At 41.4% G+C, this 26,427-nt stretch overlaps 2 protein-coding genes across 3 annotated transcripts in view; one reads left to right on the top strand and one right to left on the bottom strand.

Annotated features, from left to right (window-relative positions):
- Positions 1–6,986, bottom strand: LOC115162652 (MAPK/MAK/MRK overlapping kinase). Of its 2 annotated transcripts, none has more exons than XM_029714144.1 (12): positions 5,907–6,081; positions 5,652–5,766; positions 5,229–5,318; positions 5,061–5,131; positions 4,856–4,934; positions 4,671–4,719; positions 4,383–4,561; positions 4,053–4,154; positions 3,759–3,932; positions 3,497–3,620; positions 3,099–3,299; positions 1–846 (listed from the first exon to the last, which is right to left on the bottom strand). In XM_029714144.1, exons 1-12 carry the CDS (start codon positions 5,911–5,913, stop codon positions 769–771), a joined length of 1,269 nt encoding a protein of 422 aa, XP_029570004.1. In that variant the 5' UTR covers positions 5,914–6,081; the 3' UTR covers positions 1–768. The 2 variants fall into 2 exon arrangements, with proteins under 2 accessions (XP_029570004.1, XP_029570003.1); XM_029714143.1 differs by lacking the exon at positions 5,907–6,081 and adding an exon at positions 6,571–6,986 and having other exon boundaries at positions 14–846.
- Positions 6,987–7,006: 20 nt separating this feature from the next.
- The window catches only part of nemf (nuclear export mediator factor), a 28,580-nt gene continuing 9,159 nt past the window's right edge, over positions 7,007–26,427 (top strand). Inside the window, exons 1-22 of the mRNA XM_029714142.1 lie at positions 7,007–7,167; positions 7,590–7,658; positions 7,819–7,921; positions 8,014–8,139; positions 8,317–8,468; positions 11,875–11,942; positions 12,079–12,168; positions 12,298–12,371; positions 12,469–12,536; positions 12,700–12,775; positions 12,942–13,082; positions 17,275–17,483; positions 20,559–20,735; positions 20,890–20,953; positions 21,050–21,138; positions 21,387–21,490; positions 21,788–21,850; positions 23,583–23,695; positions 23,794–23,851; positions 23,951–24,009; positions 24,131–24,251; positions 24,342–24,612. Coding sequence (XP_029570002.1) covers positions 7,109–7,167; positions 7,590–7,658; positions 7,819–7,921; positions 8,014–8,139; positions 8,317–8,468; positions 11,875–11,942; positions 12,079–12,168; positions 12,298–12,371; positions 12,469–12,536; positions 12,700–12,775; positions 12,942–13,082; positions 17,275–17,483; positions 20,559–20,735; positions 20,890–20,953; positions 21,050–21,138; positions 21,387–21,490; positions 21,788–21,850; positions 23,583–23,695; positions 23,794–23,851; positions 23,951–24,009; positions 24,131–24,251; positions 24,342–24,612 — 2,354 coding nt within the window. The 5' untranslated portion in view covers positions 7,007–7,108. The remainder of the gene's footprint in view (positions 7,168–7,589; positions 7,659–7,818; positions 7,922–8,013; positions 8,140–8,316; positions 8,469–11,874; positions 11,943–12,078; positions 12,169–12,297; positions 12,372–12,468; positions 12,537–12,699; positions 12,776–12,941; positions 13,083–17,274; positions 17,484–20,558; positions 20,736–20,889; positions 20,954–21,049; positions 21,139–21,386; positions 21,491–21,787; positions 21,851–23,582; positions 23,696–23,793; positions 23,852–23,950; positions 24,010–24,130; positions 24,252–24,341; positions 24,613–26,427) is intronic.

Below are 26,427 nucleotides of genomic sequence, written 5' to 3'. Positions count from 1 at the left end.
TTGTTACAAAATGTTGCTTTTTCAAAATACAGTTACATTTTATACTCCTTTGGCAATGCAGTAGTATATTCTACAGATCTTTTGTAAAAGGGGTGATACTAAAGCACATTCTGAGAGTTTAAGGAGTTTCTTTTGTAATTATTGTCATGCACATGACACTTGCTTTGGAAGTCACAGTGGTCTAGGAAATATGCAACTTTGATTTTATTATAAAGATATGCTCTGTGAGCAAAAAAAGTGAATTTTCCCAAAATCTAATTTTATCAAGCACTAGCATACACTACACTGTGCTGAATCAATGAACTAATGCTGGCTCTTTCATCACTTGATTAAATATATCAGAGCTCATCCTTGAATTTCTGCGTTGCATGCGAGTACAGTCATTAGCTACATTTTGAGCAAACTTATCAACAGCTGTTAACATGACACCTAATTTAGTTAGGAAATGGCTGTGAAATTAATGGTTAATAGGCTATATTTATTAGGCTAACACTGATGACAGTCAAATATACTTTGGGGATCATGTTGTATTTCATCTGCAGGAATTATGACTTGTACAAAATTAACCCTGGTAATTATTGCTATGTGATATTCCTTTGTCAAATGCCCTGTTTGCATTTCTCACCAGAAAGTGGCAGGCTTTACAGAAGCTGAATAGCTTTGTTCAAACAATATTGTCTTAACATTTCAAACAAAGCAGATTAGAGTATGTACAGTAGCTACAGGTATGTTCTGTTAAACAGCAACGGTTCTTAAGAATTGGGGCTCTCAGTAGCCACCACGTTTCCTGTCCAAAGGAGGCATGTAGTAGGTCTTGAAAGCAGAGCGGTAGGACTCATCCCTTGGCTGTTGGGAAAAGAGACAAAGGTTATTAACAGAAAATGAACAACACATGGGTGAGTCCTGAAACTGTATGCATCAAGGGTCTCAGAGTAGGAGTGTTGTTCTAGGATAAGTGTTGCCTTTTAGATCATAATGCATAAAATTACATGGACAGGGGGGACCTGATCCTAGATCAGCACTTCTTCTGAGACGCTTGACACTTACAGCCTCAGATGTTCTGACATTAGGGTGGTCTTCCTTTAGCTCCGCCTTATCTCAGCTCACTGGTCACCATAGCAACACCCACCCGTAGCACACGCTCCAGCAGGTATATTTCACTGGTCATCCCCAAAGCCAACACCTCGTTTGGCTGCCTTTCCTTCCAGTTCTCTGTTGCCAATGACTGGAACAAATTGCAAAAATCACTGAAGTTGGAGACATATCTCCCTCACTAACTTTAAGCGTCAGCTATCAGAGCAGCTTACCGATCGCTGCAGCTGTACACAGCCCATCTGTAAATAGCCCATCCAACCAACTACCTACCTCATCCCCATTTTTGTTTTTCTGCTCTATTGCAGACCAGTATTTCTACTTGCACATCCTCATCTGCACATATCACTCCAGTGTAAATTGCTAAATTGTAATTACTTCGCCACTATTGGCCTATTTATTGCCTTACCTCCTTACTTCATTTGCACACACTGTATACAGATTTTTCTATTGTGTTATTGACTGTACGTTTGTTTATCCCATGTGTAACTCTGTGTTGTTGTTTTTGTCGCACTGCTTTGCTTTATCTTGGCCAGGACGCAGTCGTAAATGAGAACTTGTTCTCAACTGGCCTACCTGGTTAAATAAAGGCAAAATAAAAATAAAAAAATCAGTGGTCACCAACCTTTTGAGTACACTTTGTGTCAAAGTGCAAGCTGAGATCTACTGTTCTGATTTTTTTAACAAAAAAAAAATGTAAGCCTATGCAACATTAACCTATTAAAAACAGTACTGTAGCAATGAGGTTTGTGCAGTAGGCTATAGGCCCAAAACATTATCACCTCATATTGGCTTTGATTGACTTGCCAATGAATGCATTGTTCTTCTCAGACCATAAAAATAAAAACATTTCATTTGATGTAGGTTATATGATCACACCGGTAATCGATCAGTTGTTGTATTACTTGTGAGGCATAGCTGAGTGAGCATACATTTAAATACTTAGCTTCTTTAAATTTTACTGGGCTGAAAGAGCCTGCATCTGATGGTCAGTCTCAGCGGAGGGAGAGGGCAGCAGACTGAGGGTCTGCCTCCCAACGTCCCTCTGCTCTGCCTTTCCTCCACTGACACTGACCAAAAAGGGACACTGTCTTCCAGCTGATGGCGAAACTCAAGTCACACCGCATTATTTCTACCTCATGCACAAATTCATGTTGTTACCCCTATGACCAGAGAAAGTGAAATATTCCTCAATATAAAAAAAGACCCAAGCCTATCGATACACTTTCCTACTCATTCATTGCCGCTGCAGTGCTGGTTGTAGCGTGAGTGGAAGTAGGGAGAACGCACATTTTATGGCTTATAAGTGTTGAATAGAAAGTGTTGACAGTGCGGAGTAAAAACAAACTTGAACTCACTCACAAAAACAGCAACTCTGCTGTAGTCATTGACAGTCTCTCTCTAGTCATGGTTTTAAAAGTTTAGAAATCTCACAGTATCAATTTTGCTGTAGCTTTCATTTTTTACATTTTAGTCATTTAGCAGACGCTCTTATCCAGAGCAACTTACAGTAGTGAGTGCATACATTTTAATACTTTTTCCCCCCATACTGGTCCGCCATGGGAATTGAACCCACAACCCCGGCGTTGCAAGCGTCATGCTCTACCAACTGAGCCACACAGGACTTTCTTTTATGCCTGCTACATTACTGCAGACACGGTAATCTGAGCCATCTGATTGGCCAGCAGTGGGCATATAGTGCTCCCCCCGGGAAGGCAGAATTTGTACCTTCTGAAAAATAAATTGGGAACACCTTGTCCACCCGGCGCACAGGACAGCTGAATCGGGTGCACATACCGCCAACAGCGCAAGACGAATTCAAAAAATAGGAACGTAAGGTTTATCGACTTAGAATGCCTTGGAGATCGACCAGTCAATAGCGATCGACCGTTTGGAGACCACTGCTTTATATGATGTGCAATAAAGTAATGTCCGTACAGGACTTTTGTCATAGGGAGTAGCCATAGGGATGTTCTAAAATGTACACCGTAATGGAGTGTGTTTACCTTAGCCAACCGCAAGTGGCACTTTTTTGACGTGATGACTGGAAGGGGGGACCCACGGTGAGTGATGGTAAGAGCTGGCACTGTGGAAACAGGGTAGGTGATCTGGGGTGCAGGCACTACCACATTGAGCTTTGGTAATTCCACTGGATAATGTTGGGCGTTGCGTCTGATCCGAGGCTCGGCAACATGCTTTATGTTGTGCTGCAAAACAAAATAATATTAGGCCATCATGAGACTAACCACATCATAGCAGGGCATAGTGCATCGCAATTATGGAATATTTGGTACTTTTTTCAGTATGTTGTCCTAATCTTTGTAATGGGGTTTTCATTACTCATGAAATCTGATGTAGGGTCAACCTTTTGGACCTATTTTTAAGCCATGTGGCCATCTCTTACCTGCCTCCTGCCCTGTCTGGCCATGCGCCACACGTGATCCACAGAGTTGGGGGTCCCACTGCTCTGTCCTCCCTCTACAGTCCCAATGGCCCTGTGCAGACTATCAGCTCTCCTCTCTGCCAGCCTGAGACAAGGACCAAAGAGGACAGGAGGGAAGATACATTATTTCATTTTTCATATGGTAAATGCTATCTTACACACTACAATTTTAAGGCACAGTACAGTATGTCTGTATTTTCTATCGAGTACAGTGTGTGCTTACCGTAGCTCTCTAAAATAGGCGTGCTGTAGCGCCGCTCGTGAGCCAATGCGCTCCTCTGGGTCGTAGGCCAGCATCTGGTAGAGCAATGACAGACTGGGCGCAGAACAGTTTGGGATGAGCCGAGAGATCCCACTGCCCTTCCGTGGAGGGAAGTCAAAACGCATCGCCCTAGACCTGTCAACAATAATGTACAACAATATCACTAAGGACAATGGTTTCCATTGAACATACTGTGAAGGCACTGGTCTCCATTACATGAGAAATGTATATAACGCAGCCAAGTAAGAAACGTACTGCCTGAATTTTTGAAGAAGACTGCTGTCAGGTGTACCCAAAACATCATGGATCTTGGTCACCTGATCCAACTCGTTGGTACCCGGAAACAGAGGGCTGAGACTGGAATATAAAAACATGATAATCTGTGATGCCATCAAGGCTACTTACACAACAGTATGTGTTCATGAATGTCTGGCTTTGACCATAGAGGAATACATACCACTAAGGCTATAACCTAATTATAATACTACATCCTATTTAGTCGGCTTTTTGGGTATGCAAGGATGGAAAGTACATAAGCAGTATGTAGTTTGAGAATTCGGTCACAGCCAATGACAAGAGAGGTACCTGATGATCTCGTAGAAAACACATCCTACACTCCACATGTCCATCTTGTGTGAGTAATAGCCGTCTGTGAGGAGGCACTCTGGGGCTCTGTACCAGCGGGTGGAGATGTACTCTGTGTAAGGGGGCTTGGAGTGCAAACTCCTGCACGAGCCAAAGTCTCCAAGTTTGAGCACATCATGCTATGGAAGCAACAAACCAAGTCATGGGCAACATATGGTAAATAATGTAACAGTTCTTATTTACAAATTAGCAGACAAGGTTTTCAGCATCATCAGATTTTTTACTTACTTTGATTAGAATGTTCTCTGGCTTAACATCACGGTGGAAGATCCCATTGCTGTACGAAGGTAACAAAAGAGTAAAACTGTTTTCTTTTAGGGGAAGCAAAACAATTACCCTTAACCCCCCCGTAAGAAATGTAAACTAAAAAGCATTATTTAATGGACAAGCTCCCATCCATATTTCATTCTTACCTATGCATGTGATCAAGTGACTTGCAAAGTTGATACATGTAGTGTCTGATTTTACTTTCTGGCAAAGGTTGTTGCCTCCCTGCAAGTGAGACAAGTTAGCAATACACAAGATAACAGAATGGGAAATAGTCTTTGATGTACTGTAGTTACACTTATGGTAAAGGTTTCATGTCATTCACAGTAGCAGTTTCCCTGTGTGTCTGACCTCGTATGTACTCATAGATGTTCATCTCCATCAGCTCACATACCAAGGACAGCGTCCCTGATTCTTTGTCACTGTAACACATTGAATGAATCAGACAAAATGATCATGTTATAATTCAGTTCAGGCTTCACACATACAATAAAAACGACTGACAAACATTGTACTCACAATATCAATTCATGCAGCTGAATGATGTTGGGGTGAGGGTTCAGTTTCTTCATGGCCTGGACTTCTCGCAGGTTGTTGGCCTGTTCCAGGCTGAGCAACAAAAAACAAAACACATTTATTATGTGTAACTTTATCTTTCTATTCTAGAGAACATGTCTCATGACTCATTTAAAAAGATGCAGGCTTAAAAATTCTTGCCACAAAACTTAAAGCCACGTTGTCCCTCGCTGACCTCACTTGGTCAGGGTATGTTGAAACCAATATACACATCAATGGTTGACACCCAGTAGGATGGGTAGGGGTGTCATGCTGCTGGCTCGAGTTTCAAGGCAAGGGTCCACGTACAAAGAGGATGCCGTGCACCTGAAGGCAAGCAGCAGGCAGAACCATTATATACTTATGTGCAACACACATGATAATTACCTGCTGAGTGACTGCTTCATCGTTTTACAAGCATAATATTTTCCATCTTTCAGGCTTTGAGCCTTCACCACTTCTGAAAATGTCCCTTCTCCAATTTTCTTGATTATCTTGTAATCTGCATAACAACAAAGGAGTTGAGAAAAAACATGCAGCTATCTACAGTAGCTGTATCTAGCAAACGCTAGCGTACTGTACTAGTTTGCTAACGTTAACTACTAGTACCGTTAGTACAGGGAAACAATTCGATCAACTTACTATCCATTCTTCAAAATGTACACTGCATAGAAGTAAATTATCCATAACGTTACTAGCTAACGTTAGTCCTATATTTAAATAACACATTGCGATATTTTCATGACACATTGTTGTCAAAGATTTGTATAACTAATCTCATTGTTCTATCTGTGGTGTTGTGGCATGCATTTTAGCTAACTAACTCCAAGATTGAAAGGCTTGGGGGAAAATACGCCTTGCTGGTCTCTAGCCTAGGCTAATGAAGACATGTCTAATCTCTACTACTAGCTAGCCATGTTAGCTGGGCCGTCACCTTGGTAACCAGGCACGCCTCACCCTCAACTCTGACCTAAAAGGTGGATGATTTGAAACAAGAAACTTGTCTCGTTACAGTGGCTGGCTATCTATTTCTGACATTGGACTCACACTCAATGATGTATGCACACTTTTACTGTTATGGTCGTCCAAATGCCTTTATTCTGCAAATAGAATAACAATTGTGTTTTTGCTCTATTACAAAAGGTCTGCACCCATCAGTCGCTCGAGCAGAGAGATGGAGCCAAATGCAACATAGTTTACCAAAAAAATGCACAAATGAACAAAACATATATTTCCTATAACATGGAGCATGTTCATGTAAACATGTTGTTCGTTTGAATGCCATTTTGCAAAGTATTGATCTCACCTTTTTTCCAAAGAAGCTTGCTTAAAATGAGCTCAGATCTATTTCGATTGTACAACGTTGTATTGTTATATATGTCCATGAAGCTTTTCCAGTCGATACTATGCGTTTTGTTTGCTTTGCGAATGCATGCTCTATTTTTCACACCAACAAGCCAATTTGTGTAATACATAATTATACGATAGCTGACGAAGAGAACGCATTTAGTACAACAATGCCCCAAATCTACCGTTAATTTGTATCTTGAAACACTCCCATGTAGCAGCGGGTGACCATCACCTGGCAGCATCAACCAACAAAATTCTTCATTGCGTAATGTAAATAATTTTCGTCAAATGTCTGCGCATGCACGTGCACAAGTGTGTGTTTGTGTGCGCGAGAGTCCACGCTCGCGTGGTATTTTTGATTCAAACAGGATTCCATACAACTCTAGACCGCGCATGCGTGCTGTAGAAGCCAGCGTGTTTCGTTGCTGTGTGCTGCTCTTCTTGTCTGCAGTGTAAATGTTTCGGACAACGAATACAAACTACTAATTTTCACCATGAAAACAAGATTCAATACCGTGGATATCAGGGCGGTAATTGCTGAGATAAATGCTAAGTAAGTTAGTCTGGTTCATGCATCATGAAACGTGCTAATGTTGGCTAGCTAGCTAACGTTAGCTAGTTACTCTAGCAAATGTCGAAGTTAAAAGAGAGATTTGGCTTGTTCGACATTTCAGGCGACTGACTGATCTTCAAATCACCTTGCGTCATAAATAACGACTCATTATTATTTGTAGCAAGATCAGTCACAATTTACCCACGAAACATCACGGTTTTGACGCTCTCGAACACGGCCATTGAATAACTAGCTAACTAAATAACTACTGTCAACAATGGGTTTAGGTACACGGGCATTCTCTAAAATTGACAGACGTTAACTACACAGATATCTAGCTAAATGGATAGCTAGCTAACAAAATATGATTGGGACTTATGAATAATGTCATCGTGACACTAACTCAACTTATGTTATCACAGTTACCTTGGTATGCGCGTAAACAACGTGTATGACATCGACACCAAGACCTATCTCATCCGGTTGCAAAAGTAAGTAATATCTGCTACCTGTCAGTAGTACCAAGCTACAGAAACCATCCATGTTGTTGCCATGATGTTATGTTTGTTTACAGAACTTGTCATGTACACGTAGTCCTAGGGGTGACTGGTGTTCAAGGTTAGAATTGAAAACGTTTTTGTTTGTTTTCAGGCCTGACACCAAATCTATTCTACTGGTTGAATCTGGACTCCGCATTCATTCTACAGACTTTGAATGGCCCAAAAATATGATGCCCTCTGGCTTTGCCATGAAAGTGAGGATACGTTGTTTTTTCAGTTGTCCATTCTCTTGTCAAGCAATGATGGATGTCTTGGTAACTCACTGCATGATCACTCTTCCCCACAGTGTCGAAAGCATCTCAAGTCAAGACGACTAACACAGGTGAAGCAGCTTGGGGTTGACAGGATTGTTGACATCCAGTTTGGCTCAGATGAGGCTGCTTACCATCTGATTGTGGAACTCTATGACAGGGTGAGAAATTACCATTCCCTTTTTCCTCTCTCCGAGTCTGACGTTTTCATTATACTCCTCAAATGTAGAATACAGTACTCGTTTCATATTTAGCAATGATATTAGATAATCCATGCTGTTCTCTTTATGCTTGTCATGTTGAATGCAGTGTAATGTGCACCCCCTGTGTATGTGAAGGGTAACATTATCCTGGCGGACCACGAGTACACCATTCTGAACCTGCTGCGCTTTCGCACAGCAGAGGGAGAGGAAGATGTGAAGATAGCGGTGAGGGAGAGGTACCCTGTGGAGAACGCCAGGCCCCCAGAGCCCCTCATCAGCCTGGAGAGGTAAGACAGCCCCTGGAGGCAGCAGTGGGGTAGGATGAATGAGTCATGGGGGGAGAGTGGATTAGGATGAATCATGGGGCCAATGCAGGCAAAAGATTGGGAAAATATGTAAATATTTGCAGATGAATTTGGTGAAATGTTGAGGGATTTGTCACGATGTTTAGTGAACTGAGTATTGTATTCAATTTTATATATATATATTAATTAATTATACAGTACCAGTCAAAAGTTTGGACACCTACCCTTTCAAGGGTTTTTCTTTATTTTTACTGTTTTATACATTGAAGAATAATAGTGAAGACATCAAAACTATGAAATAACACATATGGAATCATGTAGTAACCAAAAAAGTGTTACACATCATAATATATTTGAGATTCTTCAAAGTATCCACCCTTTGCCTTGATGACAGTTTTGCACACTCTTGGCATTCTCTCAACCAGCTTCATGAGGTAGTTACCTGGAATGCATTTCAATCAACAGGTGTGCCTTGTTAAGTTAATTTGTGGAATTTCTTTCATTAATGCGTTTGAGCCAATCAGTTGTGTTGTGACAAGGTAGGGGTGGTATACAGAAGATAGCCGTATTTGGTAAAAGACCAAGTCCATATTATGGCAAGAACATCTCAAATAAGCAAAGAGAAATGACAGTCCATCATTACTTTAAAACATGGTCAGTCAATCCGGAAAATTTCAAGAACTTTGATAGTGCAGTCCCAAAAACCATCAAGCACTATGATGGAACTGATTCTCATGAGGACCGCCACAGAAAAGGAGACCCAGAGTTACCTCTCCTGCAGAGGATAAATTCATTTATTAACTGCACCTCAGATTACAGCCCAAATAAATGCTTCAGAGTTCAAGTAACAGATGCATCTCAACATCAACTGTTCAGAGGAGACTGCATGAATCAAGCCTTCATGGTTGAATTGCTGCAAAGAAACCACTACTAAAGGACAAATAAAAGAAGAAGAGACTTGCTTGGGCCAAGAAACACGAGAAATGCACATTAGACGGGTGGAAATCTGTCCTTTGGTCTAAGTCCAAATTGGAGATTTTTGGTGCCAACTGCCGTGTCTTTTGTGAGGTGCAGAGTAGGTGAACAGATGATCTCCACATGTGTGGGTCTCACCGTGAAGCATGGAGGGGGTGGTGTGATGGTGGGGGGTGCTTTGCTGGTGACACTGTCTGTGATTTAGAGTTCAAGTCACACTTAACCAACATGGCTACCACAGCATTCTGCACCGATACGCCATCCATCTGGTTAGGGCTTAGTGGCACTATCATTTGTTTTTCAACAGGACAATGACCCAACACACCTCCAGGCTGTGTAAGGGCTATTTGACCAAAAAGGAGAGTGATGGAGTGCTGCATCAGATGACCTGGCCTCCACAATCACCCGACCTCAACCCAATTGAGATGGTTTGGGATGAGTTGGACCGCGGAGTGAAGGAAAAGCAGCCAACAAGTGCTCAGCATATGTGGGAACTCCTTCAAGAATGTTGGAAAAGCATTCCTCATGAAGTTGGTTGAGAGAATACCAAGCGTGTGCAAAGCTGTCATCAAGGCAAAGGGTGGCTTGAAGAATCTCAAATATAAAATATATTTTGACTTATTTAACACTTTTGTACTCACTACATGATTCCATATGTGTTATTTCATAGTTTTGATGTCTTCACTATTATTTTACAATGTAGAAAATAGTACAAATAGAGAATAACCCTTGAAAGAGTAGGTGTGTCTGAACTTTTGACTGGTTGGGTGTGTATAATCTGACAAGAGGAACTGTTTTGAAACCACCACGCCTCCATCTTGGCATTTCCCCACCATTGCAAAATGTTTTTGAAGCTATAGAAATGCATTTATTAATGTCTACATTTTGTTTTTGTCACATGCATTCTATGAGACACCTTAATGCTTACTTTTTAAATTGTATTATGTCAGCTAAACATAAAAATAAACATGAGAAAATGTCTAACATTTTCCTTAAAGTTATGCTAATATCGCCACTACAACAAAAAAAATACTTGAATATGTGTAATTATCTCCTTAAAATTGAATTGAAATACTGTAGAATTCCATTCATTACTATGGAGGACTGCTCCTTCTAGGGAGTGCCAATATCGCCGTCCGGTGGCTTCAAAGCACTACAGAGGGTAGTGCGTACAACTCAGTACATCACTGGGGCTGAACTCCCTGCCATCCAGGACTTCTATACCAGGCGGTGTCAGAGGAAGGCCCAAAAAATTGTCAGACTCCAGCCACACAAGTCATAGACTGTTCTCTCTGCTACCGCATTGCAAGCAGTACCGGAGCTACAAGTCTCTGACCAGAAGGCACTTGAACAGCCTATACCCCCAAGCTATATTCACTAGATTCTACCCACACACTCACATACTACACTGACACTCCAACACACACGCACATATTGACGCCACAGACACACTTTACATACGCTGCTTCTACTCTGTTTATTATATATCCTGATTGCCTAGTCATTTTTACCCATGCGCAGTTGTGTAAAGTACTTAAGTAAAAAATACTTTGGGGTATCTGTACTTTACTATTTATATTTTTGATAGCTTTTACTTCACTACATTCCTAAAGAAAATAATGTACTTTTTACTCCATACATTTTCCCTGGCACCCAAAAGTACTTGTTACATTTAGAATGCTTAGCAGGACACAAATGGTCCAATTTATACACTTATCAAAAGATCCTCTCGATTCATCTCTACTGCCACTGATCTGGCAGACTCACTATCCATAAATTTAAAAAAACAAGAAAATGTTGCTGTCTGGTTTGCTTAATATAAGGAATTTGAAACTATTTTTACTTTATACTTACCGGTAAGTATCAAAAGTTATTCTATCAATTACACTTACTTTTGAATCTTAAGTATATTTTAAACCGAATACTTTTACTCAAGTAGTATTGTACTGTATGACTTTTACTTGAGTATTATTCTATTAAGGTATCTTTACTTTTACTCAATTATGACAATTGGGTACTTTTTCCCACCACTGCCCACATGTACGTACTGTATTGGCTCAATTACCTCAACTACCATGTACCCCTGCACATTGACTTGTTACTGGTACTCCTTGTAAATAGCCTCGCTATTGTTTTTGTTATTACTTCCGTTTTTTGTTTAGCAAATATTTCTTACTTTTTAACTCTGCACTGTTGGGAATGGGCTTGTAAGAAAGCATTTCATTGTAAAGTCTACACCTGTTTTATTTGGCGTTGTGACCAATAAAATTTGATTTCAATAAACTGGACTTTCGCAATCATCCAGCCAGGATTTCTGGAAAACTTGGTTATTTTGGGAAAGTTTACCGGACTTTTGCAACCCTAGTTAGGCCCAAGAAGAAGAAATAATCATGTTGGTTTGTTTTTCATGTAGACTCACTGAAGTCCTGTCCAAGGCCACGAATGGAGAACAGGTGAAAAGGGTCCTCAATCCCCACCTTCGTAAGTAGTCTTCATCTCCTCAAAGTGGCTCCATCCATTGCTCATCCAGGTTTAATTTAAAAAATAAATGTTTTACACAATGTTATTGTTGTAAACAGCAGACTTACCTTCTAATGTTATCTATCTGCTCTTTCAGCATATGGGGCTACTCTCATAGAGCACTGTCTGATGGAAGTGGGACTCCCCGGCTTCATCAAAGTGGACAGCCAGTATGATGCTGCACGAGGTACGTTTCTTTTAGACCAGCTGTAGCCGTTGGCAGATTACAAAGATGTGCTGCTGGTATATATTATTCAAACAATGATCATCAGAATTGTGATATTCTGGATGAAATAGGCTTAATTGTTGTCTGTAGATGCACCCAAAATCCTCGATGCCCTGCAAATGGCAGAAGATTATATGGAGAAAACGGCAAGCTTCGATGGAACGGTAGGTCTCACGTCTTATTGAGAATATTCATTCATACATCGGATCCATTTTTAATAGCGAAATTATAGAAAACTGTGTCTCCCTTGTTTCGTTGCAGGGCTACATCATCCAAAAATGTGACAAGAAACCAAGTTTAGCTCCAGAGAAACCTGAAGAATTGCTCACGTAAGTTATTTTATTTGACTCTCATTCTGTGCTTATGATATTATGTCTCCAAGTTCAGTTACTGGTAAGATCAGCATTACGTCTCACCAGAAGCATTATGGAGGTTTTTGTTTGCTTGGTTGGTGAGATATGTTCAAGTCTCCAACATTGTCTTCTTTTACAGATATGAGGAATTCCACCCCTTCCTCTTTGCCCAACATGCAAATAGCCACTATGTTGAGTTTGATACGTTTGACAAGGTGAATTTTAGAATATCTGTCCTTTATATGTATTTATTTACCCTATGCATATGTTGGGAAAATGTCATTGTTTCCCATACGTACCTACTGTACCAAAACTATATTGGTATTTTCATAAGACTAAGGTATGAGATCACTTCAGTAAGTCTTGCTCCTCTGCACTTAGGCAGTGGACGAATACTACTCCAAGATGGAGAGTCAGAGGATTGACGTGAAGGCCCTGCAGCAGGAGAAACAGGCTCTGAAAAAGCTGGACAATGTCAAGAGGGACCACGTGCAGAGGCTTGAGGCACTGCACCAACTTCAGGTCAATACTGAAGAACTCTCTCATCACCACTAGACCTGAGCTGTGTTCGAATACTCATATTAACCGCACTAACTGTACTATTTTTGACGTGAATTGAGTACAGTTGAAGTCGGAAGTTTACATACACTTAGGTTGGAGTCATTAAAACTCGTTTTTTCTTGTAAACAAACTATAGTTTTGGCAAGTCGGTTAGGACATCTACTTTGTGCATGACACAAGTAAGCTTACCAACAATTGTTTACAGACAGATTATTTCACTGTATCACAATTCCAGTGGGTCAGAAGTTTACAAACACTAAGTTGACCGTGCCTTTTAAAGAGGTTGGAAAATTCCAGAAAATGATGTCCTGGCTTTAGAAGCTTCTGATTGACTCAAATTATGTTAATTAGCTTATTGGAGGTGTACCTGTGGATGTATTTCAAGGCCTACCTTCAAACCTAGTGCCTCTTTGCTTGACATCATGGGTAAATCAAAAGAAATCAGCCAAGACCCCAGAAAAAAGGCCTCCACAAGTCTGGTTCATCCTTGGGAGCAAACGCCTGAAGGTACCACGTTCATCTGTACAAACAATAGTACGCAAGTATAAACACCATGGGCAACGCAGCTGTCATACCGCTCAGGAAGGAGACGCGTTCTGTCTCCTAGAGATGAACGTACTTTGGTGCGAAAAGTGCAAATCAATCCCAGAACAACAGCAAAGGACCTTGTGAAGATGCTGGAGGAAACGGGTACAAAAGTATCTATATCCACAGTAAAACGAGTCCTATATCGACATAACCTGAAAGGCCGCTCAGCAAGGAAGAAGCCACTGCTCCAGAACTGCTATAAAAAAGCCAGACTACGGTTTGCAACTGCACATGGGAACAAAGATCGTACTTTTTGGAGAAATGTCCTCTGGCTGATGAAACAAAAATAGAACTGTTTGAACATAATGACCATCGTTATGTTTGGAGGAAAAAGGAGGAGGCTTGCATGCCAAAGAACACCATCCCAACCGTGAAGCAGCATGATGTTGTGGGGGTGCTTTGCTGCAGGAGGGACTGGTGCACTTCACAAAATAGATGGCATCATGAGGTAGGAAAATGTATATGGATGTATTGAAGCATCATCTCAAGTCATCAGTCAGGAAGTTAAAGCTTGGACGCAAATGGGCAATGACCCCAAGCATTCTTACAAAGTTGTGGCAAAATGGCTTAAGGACAACAAAGTCAAGGTATTGGAGTGGCCATCACAAAGCCCTGACCTCAATCCTATAGAAAATTTGTGGGCAGAACTGAAAAAGCGTGTGCGAGCAAAGAGGCCAGAAACCTGACTGTTACACCAGCTCTGTCAGGAGGAATGGGCCAAAATTCACCCAACTTATTGTGGGGAGCTTGTGGAAGGCTACAAACGTTTGACCCAAGTTAAACAATTTAAAGGCAATGCTACCAAATACTAATTGAGTGTATGTCAACTTCTGACCCACTGTGAATGTGATGAAAATAAAAGCTAATATAAATCATCCTCTCTACTATTATTTTGACATTTCACATTCTTAAAATAAAGTGGTGATCCTAACTGACCTAAGACATGGACTTTTTACTAGGATTAAATGTCAGGAATTGTGAAAAACTGATTTTAAATGTATTTGGCAAAGGTGTATGTAAACTTCCGACTTCAACTGTATATAGTATGCTTTTTGGTCATAGTATAGATATAGTTAGTATGCCAAAAGTTTCCGGATGTCATACTAAATTTGCCACAATACGAAGTATACACGCAGAGGACACCATTTCCGTACTTTTAGGGCCCATAATGCAAATCTTCATAAAATGGGCGTGGCTTCACAACGTTTTAGATTTGGAGAAAATGCTGGAAAATATGCAGCCGAAGTCCGACGAGAGCGAATTAAAATTCATTGAACTAACTAATGACAAATGTTCATGTTGAGCAATGTAGTTAAGTAATGACATTTCAAATAAGTTACGTTACACGTTATGTTGGCTGACAACTGGTTAGCTACGCTGTCCTTACGAAGCGCAAAGCATTACGGCACTATGTACCGGTATGTTAGGTAACTAGCTAACATTATTTGCATACTAATACATCGAGCTTGCCAGGCAGTATATTAACTATCAGCTAACTAACCAACGTTTTATTGACTTGATTATTCACATCATTCTTAGCTAAGTGGTGTAGTTTTGCGTTTCAATAGTCTCGCGCACCATTGAATATGGCCGGTGTCAGTAAACGTTTGCAAAAAAAAAAAAAGGTAATAAATTGTTGCCAGCTGCACAGTTAGTCACCAACACTCTGGATAACATGAAAACAGCCTAACCAGCTCTGCTATGGCGAGTAAAATGGTCAGAGTGAGGTGTTCTCTCATTTGTGTCTGGAAGTAGCTAGCCAACCTTAGCCAGTTTGCTTGGGTGCTTGACTGCCGTTGAACGCTCGGATCAGCCCTACTCCTCGTCAAGAGCGTCCAGTGTCGGCTCTGAACGCTCCGAGAGTGAAACGCTCTGAATTTACAATCTGACAACGCTCTGGATTTACGAACGCCCAGAGCACACTCTGGCACTGCAGATTTAAATTTACGAACACACCCGAAATCGTAAAATGTTTAGCTAGTCATTTGTTATGCTAGCAAGAGGTTGCATAGCAACAGCATCAACTTCCGATAGACAGCCGACGCTCTAGTACGCTCAACTGAAACGATACCATTCGTTTACAGTATAATAAAATTAACTAATAGAACACTTTATGTAATATATACTCATTAAGTATGTAGTATACAGTATGTTAGTATGGGTATTTGAACACTGCCCTGGGTTCAACTAGTATTTGTTTTCGTTCAGATACTTAAACTGCTCTTGATTTAGCCTTCCTTGCTTAATGGAACCAATGGAGTAAACCCGACCCATCAACAGGCAGTCCCAATCAAGCACTCAAAGTATTTTTAAAGATAACCGATGACATTTGAACTCGGGTCTGATCACCACAGTGAAAACAAATGGTCACAGCTAAAGGAGTGCTAATGAGCTCGGCCAGAGCCATGTATTTAGAGAGTTGGGCCAATGCATTTTTTTGCATTATGATGTGTTTACATGACACTTCAACATTCTATGGCAGCCACGTTAGCTCCCAATTTACATTACATGGGGAATATTTAAAACATACTATAACATTGAATGTCTAGAATGAACATCATGATGCATTTACATGACACTACAACATTGTATGGCAGTCATGTTAGCTCCCAATTAACATTACATGGGGAATATTTAAACAATGTTATGTAACTGAATGTCTAGAATTAGAACAATATTGAAAATTCTAAAAGTTCACCCCTCTAAATGCATGGCCCTTGGTCCTGCTAATCACCCCAAACAACCCAAAAGTAACCACAACTCAAAACAAACACAAACGGGTACACAAAAGAACCCATAACAACCAGAGGTTCTCTCTCCCCCTCGCTTTCTCCATACTACCTGTCTAATAAACAGTCAGGTTATGGCTGGAATGAAGGATGACTGATAGGCTGTGTGGAGGGTAATGATGGGAGGATTGTCCTCCATGATGACCCACTTTATGGATGTGTCCCAAATGGCACAGTATTCCCTATGAAGTGTACTACCCATAGGGATATGGCCAAAAGTAGTGCACTTTATAAGGAATAGGGTGGCATTTGGAAATCCGCCTATGTAGCGGAGGAATATGTAGCTCCCAGGCTTTTGTTTACATATTGATCTGATCCGTAATGGGATGATTGGGTTGATCACCTGATCGATCGGCAGTCACAAACCTTGTTACTGTCAGCAGGCGACATGCATGGATTTCCATAATTTCATAGAGGTGATGCAAATGGCAACCTATTCCGTGTATAGTGCACTACTTTTGGAACATAGTCACCTGGTTTTGGCAGCACCTTATCCCAACATCTGTGTGTGTAGGCAACACTAATGTACATAACCTTATCACATGTAATCTCATTGAAGGAGGAGATGTGGCTCTGCCAAGACATGTAGTTTAACACCTTCTGTGTGTTATCTAGTTATGATGGGAAGCATGTGTGTCCGTGCCAGGGTTAATTTGAAATGAAGATGATCAATTCAAGAAGTGATTTTAATTTAAAACGGAAAGACTTTTGAAATAAATAGCTTCTACTCAGTTATGCGAATGCCAAAGGAGTGCTAATGATAACGTTTGTTGCAGGAGGTAGACAGGCTTAGGGGCGAGCTGGTGGAGATGAACTTGCCCATAGTGGAGAGGGCTCTGCAGGTGGTGCGGAGCGCCCTGGCCAACCAGGTGGACTGGGCCGAGATAGGGCTGATCGTCAAGGAGGCCCAGGCTGCCGGAGACCCAGTGGCCTGCGCCATCAAGGAGCTGAAGCTGCAGACCAACCACATCACGATGCTTTTAAAGTGAGTTGATGCCCAAAATGGATACATTTCTAATTGCCCCTCAGGGATTGATAAAGTCATATTGAATTTAACTGTCTTTGGTTCGGTTAAACTTGACTACTGCCCTTTAACACTACAACTGAGCTGAGCTGTACTAAGCTAACCTGGTTACGCATCCATCCTATGCTGCTGCAATCTTGCTGGAAAGGTGTGGGAGCGTGGCGTTGCAGTTTCCCAGCATATATCGCCCACAGCGTCTAGGATTTGAATCCCACGTCCTTGATGCTCCCCTCTATCACTGTGTCCCATCCTCTTTCAAACTGTCTAAATAAGCTGAACAATATGTAAGGGGGACCGAGCTCTTTACTGTAGGTGTCATATGTATGCGTTTATAAAGCCTTGTATAAACAGTGTTACCAAGAATCCTGCTCGAAAGGAAAAATGTGATATTGTATCCAGCACAGAACAGTTTGGATTTGAACAAGAGCATGAAATGGGTACTCCAAATACTATGAATCAACCACTAACCCACCTTAATCTGCCCTCTAGCCAATTAAATAGATGGATGCTGAACAGAAAGAACAGGGTCGTGCTCATTAGGGCCTACCGTAGCACAGTGTTTTGCAACGGACCACAAAAAAGTACATTTCTTATTGGACAAGTTCAAATCGTACCTCCCTGTATCAGGCCGTTTTCTTCAGTTTTATATTTGTATTTATTATTAGCAGCTACTCTTCCTGAGAGAAAGCAACATTAAGGCAGTTTAAACAATTTTAAAACATTACAATACATTCACAGATTTCACAACACACTGTGTCCCTTCAGGCCCCTACTCCACCACTACCACATATCTACAGTACTAAATCCATGTGTATGTTAAGTGTGTATGTTATCGTGTGTGTGTGTGCATGTGTCTGTGCCAATGTTTGTGTTGCTTCACAGTCCCCACTGTTCCATAAGGTGTTTTTTTAATCTATTTTTTCAATCTAATTTTACTGTTTGCGTCAATTACTTGATGTGGAATAGAGTTCTATGTAATACTGTGTGCCTCCCATAGTCTGTTCTGGACTTGGGGACTGTGAAGAGACCTCTTGTGGCATGTCTTGAGGGGTATGCATGGGTGTCCGAGCTGTGTGCCAGTAGTTAAGACAGACAGCTCGGTGCATTCAACATGTCAATACCTCTCATAAATAAAAGTAGTGATGAAGTCAATCTTTCCTCCACTTTCAGCCAGGAGAGATTGACATGCATATTATTAATATTAGCTCTCTGTGTACATCCAAGGGCCAGCCATGCTGCCCTGTTCTGAGCCAATTGCAGTTTTCCTAAGTCCTTTTTTGTGGCACACGACTGAACAGTAGTTAACTTCTTATGGCTTGAGGGCGCTATTTTCACGTCCGGGTGAAAAGTGTGCCCAAAGTATACTGCCTGCTACTCAGGCCAAGAAGCTAGGATATGCATATAATTGGTAGATTTGGATAGAAAACACTGTAGGGTTTCTAAAACTGTTTGAATGATGTCTGTGAGTATAACAGAATTTATTTGGCAGGCGAAACCCCGAGGATAAACCATCCAGGATTTTTTTTTTTTTTTTTAGGTCACTCTTTTCAATGGGTTTTCATTGAGAATCCATAATTCTAAGGCAGTTGTTTGCAGTTCCTATCGCTTCCACTGGATGTCAACAGTCTTCAGAAATTGGTTGATGTTTTTCCTTTGTGTAATGAAGAAGTAGCCCTGTTCAGAATGAGGCTCGAGGGAAGTGTACTGTTTGATAGAGGCGCGTGACCTGAAAAGCACTCTCCACTTTGTTTTCCTCCGGTATTGAACGCAGTTTATCCGGTCTTAAATTTTATCAATTATTTACGTTAAAAAATACCTAAAGTTGTATTAGGAAAGTTGTTTGGACAAAGATTACAGGTAATTTGAGATGTTGTAGTCATGTTGCGCGAGTTGGAACTGGTGTTTTTTCTAGATCAAACGCGCCAAATAAATGGACATTTTGGATATATAACGACGGAATTAATGGAACAAAAGGACCATTTGTGATGTTTATGGTACATATTGGAGTGCCAACAGAAGAAGCTCGTCAAAGGTAAGGCATGAATTATATCATTATTTCTGAGTTTTGTGTCGCGCCTGGCGGGATGAAATGATTGTCTGTGTTGTTTGATGGGGTGCTGTCCTCACATAATAGCATTGTTTGAAATCTGACACTGTGGCTAGATTAACAAGAAGTTCAGCTTTAATTTGGTGTATTGCACTTGTGAATGTATGAAAGTGAAATATTTTTTTTAATTTGGCGCTCTGCCATTTCACCGGATGTTGTCAAATCGATCCCGTTAACGGGATTTGAGCCATAAGAAGTTTAAGGTGCGACAAAACTAGGGCCTGTAGGACCTGCCTTGTTGATAGTGTTGTTAAGAAGGCAGAGCATCGCATTATTATAGACAGATTTCTCCCCATCTTAGTTACTACTGCATCAATATGTTTTGACCATGACAGTCTACAATCTAGTGTTACTCCAAGCAGTTTAGTCATCTCAACTAGCTCAATTTCTGCATTATTTATTACAAGATTTAGTTGGGTTTAGTGAGTGTTTTGTTCCAAATACAATGCTTTTAGTTTTAGAAATATTTAGGGCTAACTTATTCCTTGCCACCCACTCTGAAACAAACTGCAGCTCTTTGTTGAGTGTTGCAGTCATTTCAGTCGCTGTAGTAGCTGACGTGTATAGTGTTGAGTCATCCGCATACATAGAAACTCTGGCTTTACTCAAAGTCAGTGGCGTGTCATTAGTAAAAAAAATTGAAAAAGCAAGGGGCCTAAACAGCTACCCTGGGGAATTCCTGATTATAACTGGATTATATTTGAAATGCTTCCATTAAAGAACACCCTCTGTGTTCTATTAGACAAGTAGCTCTTAATCCACATTATAGTAGGGGGTGTAAAGCCATAACACATACGTTTTTCTAGCAGCAGACTATGATCAATATTGTCAAAAGCTGCACGGAAGTCTAACAAGACAACCCCTACAATAATTTTATCATCAATTACTCTCATGCCTACTGAAAACTACCCTGTTGTTTCCCCATTCAGGAACCCATACATTGTCCCAGAGGAAGTAGAGGAGGAGGATGTAGCCGAGGTGGCTGAAGAGAAGAAGGGGAAGAAGAACAAGAACAAAGACAAGGGTCAGAAGGGCAAGCCCAAGAAGGACCAACCCATGCTGGTGGATGTGGACCTCAGCTTGTCAGCTTACGCCAATGCCAAAAAGTAGGCTCTCCACTCTCCCTGGCTTAATGTATTCTTTGAACTGCAAAATTAAATAGAACAGTTATGTTTTATCTCTATGCTTTGAACAGTATGGCCAGATGTGGTTTTAGGTATAAAGCTGATGAATCCAAACGTTTATCTCCTTTCTTTCCAGATACTACGACCACAAGCGAACCGCTGCTAAGAAAGAGCAGAAAACCGTGGAGGCAGCCCAGAAGGTGATGGTGCCACATGCATATGACATTCCCTGTCAATTGTGTTTGTGGTCAGTTCATATATTTGTAACATTTTCCCCCTTTTTTATTTAATTCAAGGCTTTCAAATCTGCTGAGAAGAAGACCAAGCAAACCCTTAAAGAGGTCCAAACGGTTACGACCATTCAGAAGGCCAGGAAAGTCTACTGGTAAGACACTTAACCTAACTGAAGCTGCATTCACCCTCTGAAAACTTGCCATGTGTAGAGAGATGAGCAGTCATTGACAAATCTGAACTAATACAGCATATTCAGCTAATGTAACACCTGTAGGAAGTGATTAAATGAGCGCAAAGTTCTCTCAACCTTTGTCAGATTTGTGACAAATTCATTTTCTTCTGGGCAATTACTTTATCTTTTCAGTATGTGACAAATTATGTATCGTTGTGCTCTGTCAGGTTTGAGAAGTTCCTGTGGTTCATCAGCTCAGAAAATTACCTCATCATCGCCGGACGTGACCAGCAACAGAATGAAATTATCGTTAAGCGCTACTTGAGGACTGGTAAGAGTGGAATACACTTACACTTATTTTAGTCCTGCCTTACAACAGGCTATGGACAACTATCCAATGTCCATACCAGCATCGAATACATGCCCAATACATTGTTTCGGACTTGAACGTATGCTAGTTTGGTACACACAACACGCTATGTTCCACTGCCCATACTAGCATACCACATAGAATGCATTCACAATACATTGCTTCATTGTAGTTAGTATGCTGGTATGGATATTGGACCAGAGTCTCTATCTCTCTACCCGTGTGAAAATCTCATTCTCTGTTGGTGTCTCTTATCAGGGGATATCTACGTTCACGCCGACCTCCATGGAGCAACTAGTTGTGTCATCAAGAACGCATCTGGTAAGAGCTGGCCTAGTTCTGTGATCAACACACTGTTGTTCAGTCAAATGATGCTCTCTTATCCTCTGGAATCTCTCTTTAATATATAGTACGAGTCAAAAGTTTGGGCAAACCTACTCATTACAGGGTTTTTCATTAATTATACTATGTTCTACATTGTAGAATAATAGTTTCATGTAGTAACCAAAAAAGTGTTAAACAAAGTAGCCAACCTTTGCCTTGATGACAGCTTTGCACACTCTTGGCATTCTTTCAACCAGCTTCATGAGATAGTCACCAGCTTCATGAGGTGTGCCTTCGTAAAAGTGAATTTGTGGAATTTATTACCTTCTTAATGCGTTTGAGCCAATCAGTTGTGTTGTGACAAGGTAGGGGTGGTATGTAGAACATAGCCCTATTTGGTAAAAGTCCATATTATGGCAAGAACAGCTAAAATAACAAAAGAGAAACAACGGTCCGTCATTACTTTAAGACTTGAAGGTCAGTCAATTCGGAACATTTCAAGAACTTTGAAAGCTTCTTCAAGTACAGTCCTAAAAACCATCAAGCGCTATGATGAAACTGTCTCTCATGAGGACCGCCACAGGAAAGGAAGACCCAGAGTTACCTTTGCTGAAGAGGATAAGTTCATTAGAGTTACCAGCCTCAGAAATTGCAGCCCAAATAAATTCTTCAGACACATCTCAACATCAACTGTTCAGAGGTGACTGCGTGAATCAGGCCTTCATGGAAGAGACTTGCTTGGGCCAAGAAACATGAGCAATGGACATTAGACCGGTGGTAATCTGTCCTTTGGTCTGATGAGTCCGAATTTGAGATTTTTGGTTCCAACCACAGTGTCGTTGTGAGACAGAGTAGGTGAATGGATGATTTCCGCATGTGTGAACCGCATGTGAAGCATGGAGGAGGTGTGAGGGTGCTTTGCTGGTGACTCTGTTATTTATTTAGAATTCAAGGCACACTTAACCAACATGGCTACCACAGCATTTTGCTGCGATACGCCATCCTATCTGGTTTGCGCTTAGTGGGACTACCATTTTGTTTTTCAACAGAACAATCACTCAACACACCTCCAGGCTGTGTAAGGGCTATTTGACAAAGAAGAGTGATGGAGTGCTGCATCAGATGACCTGGCCTCCACAATCACCCGACCTCAACCCAATTGAGATGGTTTGGGATGAGTTGGACCGCAGAGTGAAGGAAAAGCAGCCAACAAGTGCTCAGCATATGTGGGAACTCCTTCTAGACTGTTGGAAAAGCATTCCAGGTGAAGCTGGTTGAGAGAATGCCAAGAGTGTGCAAAGCTGTCATCAAGGCAAAGGGTGGCTACTTATTTAACCTTTATTTAGCTAGGCAAGTCAGTTAAGAACAAATTCTTATTTACAATGACGGCCTAGGAACAGTGCTTTGAAGAATATAAAATATATTTGTTTAACACTTTGTTGGTTACTACATGATTCCATATGTTCTTTCATAGTTGTGATGTCTTCACTATTATTCTACAATGTACAAAATAGTAAAAATAAAGAAAAACAATTCAATGAGTAGGTGTGTCCAAACTTTTGACTAGTACTGTATGTTCATGCAACTTAAAGTGAATAACCCATCTTAGCCCAAATTCTAGTTATAACTACCCGACTTGAATTCAAGCTTAAGTGTTGACAATCATCTGTGAACTCTCTCCATGTATTTTAATGGGGTGTATTGTGGCACTTCTATCTCTTCCCTCTAGGTGTGCCCATTCCTCCACGCACCTTGACCGAGGCGGGCACCATGGCCGTGTGCTACAGTGCAGCCTGGGACGCCAAGGTCATCACCAGCGCATGGTGGGTGCACCACCACCAGGTGAGTTCTCCTGGGAGCCTGCTGCAGGATTGGATGGTTGGACCAGGATATGGTCAGAGCTGCTCCAATTATAACTCTTCTCGTCTCTCTCTGTCTAGGTGACTAAGTCGGCCCCCACTGGAGAATACCTGACCACTGGAAGTTTCATGATCCGAGGTATGCCAACATCTTCCCAGTAGCCACCACATGGTGGTTATGTGTCAATTATGTAGTTTTGGATTATCGACAGCTAAAACCGCATTCCTATTTTCACAGGAAAGAAGAACTTTATGCCGCCCTCTTATTTAATGATGGGTTTCAGCTTTCTCTTCAAGGTAAAAGCTAATGTTTTAAACGTGTTTGCTCTGTCATAGTCTTAAAATATATCTGACTGCCTTTTGAGGAGTCAGTTGGTAAACCCTATCTTGGCTCAACAGTCCAGTCTTGTGTCCACAGGTAGATGAGCAGTGTGTATTCAGACACCGGGGTGAGAGGAAGGTCAAGACCATTGACGAGGACATGGCAGATGTGACGTCCAGCACAGCAGAGCTACTAGAGGATGGGGAGGAGCTTATAGGTACAGGGCTTCAAGAGCCACAGACACACACACATCTGTATGTGAATCTACTGGTTGTTGCATTTATGTACCATACGTATGTTTTCCTAGGGGATGACAGTAGCAACGAGGGAGAAGGTGAAGACGGAGGAGGAGGAGATGGAAAGAAGAATGGAGTGGAGGTAAAAGTAGAGAAAGCCACTGAAGGGGCAGAGGCTGAACATAAGGAGGATGGAGATGCTAAAGAACTGGACGACATGAAGGAGGAAGGAGAGGAGGATGAGGTGGAGGGGCTCGAGGCGAAGGTGAAGAGTGATGGGGAGAGTGCAGAGTTCAGTTTTCCAGACACCACCATCTCCCTGTCCCACTTGCAGTCCACCAGGTAATATTATGCTGCTGCTACTGTATGTCGCCATTGTATGTGTGCCGGTCATGTTAATGTTATTCCACTGTATTTGAATACCAAATGTTACCTTTTGAATTGAGTAAAGGCTAGAGCAGTAGACCTAGGTCAAATATGTAGGTGAAATAGTTTAGAGATACAGTACCAGTCAAACATTTGGGGACGCCTACTCATTCAAGGGTTTTTCTTTATTTTTACTATTTTCTACATTGTAGAATAATAGGGAAGACATCAACACTATGAAATGACACATGGAATCATGTAGTAATCAAAAAAAGTGTTCAACAAATTAAAATATATTTGAGATTCTTCAAAGTACCCACCCTTTGCCTTGATGACAGCGTTACACGCTCTTGCATTCTCTCAACCAGCTTCACCTGGAATGCTCTTTCCAACAGTCTTGAAGGAGTTTGCACATATGCTGAGCACTTGTTGGCTGCTTTTCCTTCACTCTGTGGTCCAACTCATCCCAAACCATGTCAATTGGGTTAAGGTCGGGTGATTGTGGAGGCCAGGTCATCTGATGCAGCGCTCCATCACTCTCCTTCTTGGTCAAATAGCCCTTACACAGCCTGGAGGTGTGTTTTTGGTTATTGTCCTGTTGAAAAACAATTGATAGTCCCACAAAGCGCAAACCAGATGGGGATGGCGTATTTCTGTGGTAAGTGTGCCTTGAATTCTAAATAAATCAGAGTCACCAGCAAAGCACCATCACACCTCCTCCATGCTTCACGGTGGGAACCACACATGGGAGATCATCTGTTCACCTACTCAGCGTCTCACAAAGACACAGCAGCTGGAACCAAAAATCTCAAATTTGGACTCCTCAGACCAAAGGAGAGATTTCCACCGGTCTGATGTCCATTGCTCATGTTTCTTGACCCAAGCAAGTCTCTTCTTCTTATTGGTGTCCTTTTGTAGTGGTTTCTTTGCAGCAATTTGACCATGAAGGCCTGATTCACGCAGTCTCTGAACAGTTGACGTTGAGATTTGTTTGTTACTTGAACTTTGATGCATAAATTTGGGCTGCAATTGGAGGTGCTGTTAACTCTAATGAACTTATCTGCAGCGGAGAGAACTCTGGGCCTTCCTTTCCTGTGGTGATCCTCATGAGAGTCAGTTTCATCCGAGCGCTTGATGGTTTTTAGGACTGCACTTTAAAAGTTCTTAACTTTTTCCGCATTGACTGACCTTCATGTCTTAAAGCCTAAACCCTTGTGAATGTCATCAGAGCGCGACGTATGTTTTGTTGTTGTCGACCGCCGAAACTGAAACCTGTCGAACACTGAAGCCTGAACTAAAGACCTTGGTTTAAAAGCTGACAAGTGTTTTTATATACTTTTATTTTATTTTGAATCCTGCGGCTCTGTTGGGCTAAATTGCTGTTAGCGCTGCTATTTGTCCTGGGATCCTGACAGATTCTGTATAGGGGGAGAGACGCGAAAGCCCAGCTAGCCTAGCTGGCTCGGTGGTCTCAAATGGAGGCTGCTATTGAACGTTTCCAACGTTGCAGGAGCTGCGTTTACTTTGCTTTGTTCCGGGACAATGTGGACCGCGTTGACTTTCAATGTAGCAACTGCTTGCTTGCGAAAGACTACAGGAGGGAAGTAGCTACACTTAGCAAGCAAGTAGCAAACCTACATAAGCTACTGGGGAACCCACGCCCACCTACTTTTTCCCACATGACACTATCGTAGTCCATGTGGGGTCAAACGACATCAGGAGGGCTAGCTTGGAACGTTTGAAAAATGGATTTTAAAGAACTGATTTTAGCATTAAATGACTCAAAAACTG

Source organism: Salmo trutta, chromosome 25 (genome assembly GCF_901001165.1).
Source record: "Salmo trutta chromosome 25, fSalTru1.1, whole genome shotgun sequence".
NCBI classification, from domain to species: Eukaryota; Metazoa; Chordata; class Actinopteri; order Salmoniformes; family Salmonidae; genus Salmo; species Salmo trutta.
Note: the sequence above shows the minus strand (reverse complement) of the source record. Positions and strands in the feature narration are given on the sequence as shown.

What these genes read in the sequence shown, in the direction of transcription:
- LOC115162652 (XM_029714143.1), bottom strand. Translation starts at nt 6,856, where the DNA reads ATGCTGCCAGGTGATGGTCACCCGCTGCTACATGGGAGTGTTTCAAGA. An exon ending in CAGCTGCATGAATTGATATT is followed by an intron (nt 5,132 to 5,228) that starts GTGAGTACAATG and finishes AATGTGTTACAG; the next exon opens with TGACAAAGAATCAGGGACGC. An exon ending in GTTTTCTACGAGATCATCAG is followed by an intron (nt 4,155 to 4,382) that starts GTACCTCTCTTG and finishes TTTATATTCCAG; the next exon opens with TCTCAGCCCTCTGTTTCCGG.